General features: G+C 30.0%; 1 protein-coding gene across 1 annotated transcript; it reads right to left on the bottom strand.

Annotated features, from left to right (window-relative positions):
• Positions 1-3005: 3005 nt before the first annotated feature.
• LOC107413722 (uncharacterized) lies at positions 3006-5576 on the bottom strand. Its single transcript, XM_048471070.2, has 5 exons — positions 4975-5576; positions 4529-4861; positions 3961-4342; positions 3731-3847; positions 3006-3614 (listed from the first exon to the last, which is right to left on the bottom strand). Exons 1-5 carry the CDS (start codon positions 5317-5319, stop codon positions 3505-3507), a joined length of 1287 nt encoding a protein of 428 aa, XP_048327027.1. The 5' UTR covers positions 5320-5576; the 3' UTR covers positions 3006-3504.
• Between the last annotated feature and the right edge of the window lie 869 nt (positions 5577-6445).

Here is a 6445-nt window from a genome sequence, read left to right as displayed (position 1 = left end):
TTAGTACATAATTTTTTAATATTTCCAAATACCAAATTATATTTTCTTGCAAAGACAATATAGTGGTAAAACTTATTGTTTTCTTGGATAACTATTCAAGTTTGAGTCACCCCCTCCTAATATCTAAATTACAAATAAATAAACAAAAACACCAAACTATCAAACCAAATGGTCCAAAACTAAATGATGTCCAATTTCTTGTTAAATTTTTGGGTTAATAACATTTTATCTCCAAATTATGATTTTATTTATTTATTTTGATTGTCCAAACTATAAAAATCATCATATTCCACCCCAAGTATTAGTTTTGTATCATTTCAGTTCAATTATCATAGCCAAAAAATATAGGATAGCCAATATACATAAACAGTATGTATGTGTACAAATCATTTTATTTATTTAAAAATATGAAGAATAACTTGGAGTTTATAAGTTTGATATATACATGTATAATATGTTATAAATTAGAAAAAACATGGGTAAAAAAATAAAAAAATAAAAAGTCTTTTTATACAATTTTTTTATGTTGTCGTAAAAGAGAAAAATAATTGAAAATATTTAATATGTGCTTTTTACTTATATAATATGAAAATATAATTGATACATGTTTTTAAACTTTTCTCCTTAAAAAATGAGTTTTTTCCCCCCTAGTATATTTGAAATCCATAGGAGAAGAGAATTTGTTTTTTCATAAATGCATACATGAGTGTGTATTAGTTACGAATGTATCAACTAGGTCATTATGCAATTTTTTCTAATGAATTTACCAAATTAGCCATAAACAATGCACAAAAGTGAAACATAATAAATGTTCAAAAATTTAAAAAATTCATAAAATTGTTTTAAACATAACAATGCACAATATGTTTGATATGTGTTTTAAATGTTCTTTTAAAAAAAAAAAAGTGTTTTGTTCTTTGTATATTTGAAATTGATATGGAAAATATAATTTTTATTAAAAAAAATACAAAAGTATGCATATTATTAATTAATTTATTAACTCGGTCTATTGTGCAATTTTTTTTTTCCTAATGAATTTACCGAATTTGCCATAAACAATGCAAAAAGATGAAATATTATATCATAAAACTGTTTTAAAACAATGTTAAATATATTTTGTAAGTTAGTTTTATCAAGGTTTTAAATATCAAAATTTTTGTTTTTTTAAAGGGTTGAAAAGAAATTTAGATTCTAAATGGAATTAGATAAAAGTTCCATAATATTTATTGAAATTTCTAAAATTTCATCCAAATTTCCATCAAAATATCCATGTCAAATCCTTTACAATTTGCTTAAAAAGTTCATAATATTCATTGAAATTTTAAAATTTACATAAAAGTTTATGAATATTGATGAATTTTTTTTAATTTATTATAAAAAATTTAAAAATATTATTGATGTTTAGTAAATTATTTTACTAAATTAACTTTAGTGATAATTTTTTTTTAATCTTTTAATTGTCTTTTAAATATTTAATTATATAAATAAAATATAACGAATTAAATTCAATAACCATAATAGATTTTATTCATTGATAAAACATATGAATACTTATTATATATTTTTTATAAAATAAATTCATTAAAATTTCATAATTACAAACTAATAATTGATTATAACAAAATGAAAAATAATAATATAAAATAATAATTATAATATTATATAAAATTTATATTTATAGTATTTACATTAATAATATTAAGTAAATAAAAAAAATAATAAAATATATTATACTAAATATTAAAGACAACTATATTTAACATAAAATTTTTATGGTTGACCTACTAAAAATTACATAAAAAAATTATTAAAGAGATATATTTTTTAATAATTATTTTGTACAAAGAAGAGATTAATAATTTTTAATTAATTAAAAATCTATAAATATTGAAATGATATTTTATGGAATATAATATAATATCTTAATTAATAATAATTTATTTATAATGGTTACTATTTATATTAAAAAAATATAATATTTATTAAATATTTTTAGAATTTTTATAATCAAATTAATAATTAATTAATTAAATAAATAATACTAAGATTAAAAAAAATTATTTTTTAAAATAAATTTCTATAATTTTTTGTAAACATTTATCTAATATTCAATAGTTTTTATATTTTTATATCAAAATTTTGAAACTTGAATTTCATCATATTTATTGGTCAATTTCATTATACTCATCTGTCGAAAATACTTTTTTTGGGATAATACTTGTCAAAAATATTTGATTAGAAAAATAATACAAAAACAAAAGACTGGGGGCAATATTATCGTTTAGAGCGCCAAGAAAAGAAATATCATAGTTTAGGGGTAAAAGTGATATGGGGCCAACCTTCTTCCTTTTTTTTTTTTTTTTTTTTTTTTTGGGTAGAAATTGACTCGGCTACCTTTCTTATTTACCTCCAGCTAGATTAGCGGGAAATGCATGAGGACATTAAAGGAAAAGTGAAAAATATTGAAGCAAAAGCAGAAGTGATGGGCTCCACCAGAGGCTGCAAAATTAGAAAATTCAAAAATGAAAATTTATTACTGAAATAAAACAAATAAAAAACCGTACGAAATGTTTTTAAACCCATAACCATTTGCATTTAGATCCCCATCCATCCCCAACACTTCATGCCGAAGCAACCGCCTACATACTTTATTCCTTAGAAAGTTCAAGAGGAGCAGTGGGCAAAAGTGTTCCTTCCTCCGAAGACATTCAAGCCCAAAAAATAAATAAATAAACCAACGGTTTTAATGAATTTTAAAGAGTATTAATGTGTTACAACTGTAAACAACTGCTCACTTTGTGTTTTGTGCTCTACTTAATTTAAAACGACCATAACCCATTTTTGTATAACTAAAAAGATGGATGAATCCGCTATTCTAGAGCCAAATATAAAATTCCTACAAAACCCATGACAAAAAAAATGAAATAGCAATTCACCAAAAATAAATATAAGATAAAATAGCAAAATAGATAAATTATCTTAGAAAACAGAAGAAGCACATAATCTTTAACATAATAACATAATCTTTTAACACTTTCTTATTAGAGATTACCTTCCCAATGGGAAAATTACAGAGGGTTTGCTTTGAGTTCGGTCCGTTTTACCCATATATCAAAATAAGAGAAAACAAAAAACAAATGTCCCAAATCAACATTTCCCATCCCTTTTTGCCCCCATCAAACATCCAAAGAAAATTTGCCCCTTTATTACAACAAAAGAACTCCTTTTTCCTACCATTAGTATCCTTCCTTCAGCTAAAGCTTTATGAAGACCATTAAAGCTGCAAACATCCTTCCAAAAAAACCTGGATTTTCTTATTGTCCTAAACTACATTCACATACTTGAATTTCATTCTGTATTAGAAACCAAATACCATCCTTCCCTATAAGAAACTTTTAGGCTTAGAATTAATTTATAATTTCCTTATAAATATATTTATATATATATATATATATATATTTTTTTTTTTCCATCTTAAAATTGAAACTACAGTCTGGGTTTGAATCAGTATGTCCATTCCTGAGGCAGACGAACATCATGATTCAGTGGACCTTCTGGCCTTGAACTCCTCCTTTGCTGCGCCAATAGAGCATTTCTTCTAGCCACTAAAGCCTCTGTAAATTGAAATCCCATCCAAATTTATAAAAGAAATAATAATAATAATAATTAAGAAAAAACACACACAGCTGAGAATTTGAAACCCAAAAATTCCACTAAAAACAAGCTTTACCATGGTCTGGAGCGAACCCATTGCTGAAGTGGGGATAAGAATGACCATTATTCACCATATCAAAGCTCAAGTTGAGAGCTTGAACAACTTTTGCTGGAAGAAGAACCGTAGGACAACCTACATATAAACAGAGCAACTTGTTCAACGAATAGTCCATAATATTTAGAAAAATAAGTAAAAGAAAAAAAACTCGAAAAGGCCATAAAATTAGGCTCACGAAACAGTCATACCAGCTGTTTTCTTTCGAGACTCAGGCGGGTTTCCATATCTGCGAGGCAAGAAGACTCCGGTACCAGCGCATTCCTTTTTCAAGCCAGATCCACCGAGCAAAACGGTGCGCATTGGAGGTTCAATGTAGTGAGGCTGTTGCTTTAGATGTTGTCCATGCACAGAAGAACGCAAAGCTGCAGATTGGGCCAAATTCACAGGATGCCCACTACGCCCAATTTCATGCCCAACATAACTACTACTATTTCTCACTCTGCTCTGGATCAGCTGCTGCTGTTGATGTTCTTGTGGCTGCTGAGCTGGCCAACCAGCCTTGGCGTGTCTTCCCCACGCGCCGCCGGTGGACTGTGATTTCAGTGCTTGCTCCGGTCTCACATGCTGAAGCTGAAAAGAAAAAAGCAATTAATGACAAAGCCCAGATCGGAAAACCTTTGTTTGGATGACGAGAAAATGAAATTTCTTTTTCGGGAATCGGAAGCTCAAATACTTCCACTACTTTTTCCATCTCTCTTTCCGGTCAACCAAACAGAAATAAACCCATGAGCTTTTACTTATTTATTTATTTTTTACCTGTGGCAGATTCTGAGTAAGGCCATGGTTTGTGTAGAGTCCAGCACAGTTGGGGTTTCTCACACGAGGATTGGGACTGCGAGGAGGACCTAGAAGTCCCCTGCCATGGTTGCTGAACTTGGTTCCTTCACCACCACTCATCTTCAACCTCGCGACCTGTCCAGCCGCTGCAGATATCAGATCCCACGTGTCATCATTAGCTCCGAACGGTGTCGTTGGGGGTGAGGGAACTTGGGAAGGACCGTTTGGGCTTCCATTGCTTGAAATCGTACTCCGACCCGACCAGCTTCCGATTCCACTCAGTGTCGACTGGGGCGACCCGGACATCACCATCTGAGAGCCAAAAACAAAACACAAATCCTAAGAGTAAGGACCCCTCGCACCGGTTTCGTAAAGACCAATTTCTATTTCTGTGAAATAAGAAAAGAAAAAGCTTTTTTCCTTACCTCTGGTTTGTGTTGGCCTACGCTTGGCACGGCGAGTTTCTGAGTCTCGTGAAGCGCGGACTGAGCGAGACGACGAGTCAACCCGAAAAGGAAGTCTTCCTCGTCGCTGCTCTCAGTTTCCGTCAAACCCACAGCTGAATCAACAGGAGAGCTGCGAGCTGACTTAGAGTTGAACGATTCGAACTCGTAAGGGAACTCAGTGGGAAACCGTATCCCAAAACCAGACCCAACTGCTGTAGTAGTAGTACTGTTGCTATTGAAGTTTTCTTTATCCACGAGGAAGAAGTCGTCAGGGAGAAACTGCGACGGAAGCCAAAACTCGGCGTCGTCTATCGACTGAGCCATAGGATATATGGAAGAGAAATAAAAAGCAGAAGGGGGGTTTCGAAAGGAAAAATGAGCGTGTGAGGAGGATTGTGTTTGCTGGTTGGGGAAGATTTAATAATAACCCAGTTGGGTGTTTGCTGGGTTTTGCAGACTGAGGGACCCAACAAAAGAAGGAAAAAGAGAAAAGGATAAAAAAAATAAAAACAAGAGAGAGAGAGAGGGAGAGAAGAAAAAGAAGCAGGAGTAGAGAATGTTAAAGACAAGCTTGCTTTTATTAAGGTTTCAGGGTCTCTTTGAGACAGTTCAAAATATGAAAATGAGAGAGAGAGAGAGAGAGAGAGAGGGTTTGGGTCTGGGTTGGATTGTGCAAACAACTGGAGGAATGGCCCAGTGGTTGCAGACATTTGTCCTTCCGTGCAACCCACCTGCCAATTGTCCAACATGCATTAATTCTTATTATTATTTTAATTTTTGCAATGTATTAATTTTTAAATATTTGGTTTTGAGAGACTAAATTTTGGTTTTTTTAATAGGTTAATTTAATTATTGTTTGTGGCAGATGCTTATTCTTGTAATTAAGTGGATGGGATTTCAAATTATGATCGTGTGTTTTGTTGCTTCAGACTCACTGTCACTTTGAGTAAATATTTGGTTTTTTTTTTTCTGCAAGCAATTTAGATATATTATATTGTATGTTTTTTAGATTTTATTTTATTATAATCGAATATTTTTGTATTTATATTTTTTTAATTTTATAAAAATATTTATTAAAAATTAAAAAAATTTAAAAAATATGCAGTATAATATATTTAAATTATTTTTATAATAATATTTTTTTTAAAAAAAATTTGCTGACTTTTTCTTAGGACTTGCAATTTATTTTTTTGTGAGTGAATTTTTTTGGATACGACAGATGTTACGAATCTTCTGTGTAGTTTATTTTGTTCTTTTAATTTGACCAACCGGAAAAATTTATACCAACATTCAAATATACACCGTATTCACTAACTTTTATGTTCCAAAAATTTATGAAAATTCAACAAACAAAATAAGTTTTTTTTTTTTTCTCACTTTTCACTTTTGGATTATTTGATTTGAGAATTTCCAATTTGGGATTATTGATATATTAATTATTTAACCTTTT

This window comes from Ziziphus jujuba, chromosome 8 (assembly GCF_031755915.1).
Source record: "Ziziphus jujuba cultivar Dongzao chromosome 8, ASM3175591v1".
In the NCBI taxonomy this organism is placed as follows: Eukaryota; Viridiplantae; Streptophyta; class Magnoliopsida; order Rosales; family Rhamnaceae; genus Ziziphus; species Ziziphus jujuba.
The sequence above is the reverse complement of the archived record's forward strand: the minus strand, read 5'-3'. Positions and strand labels throughout refer to the sequence as shown.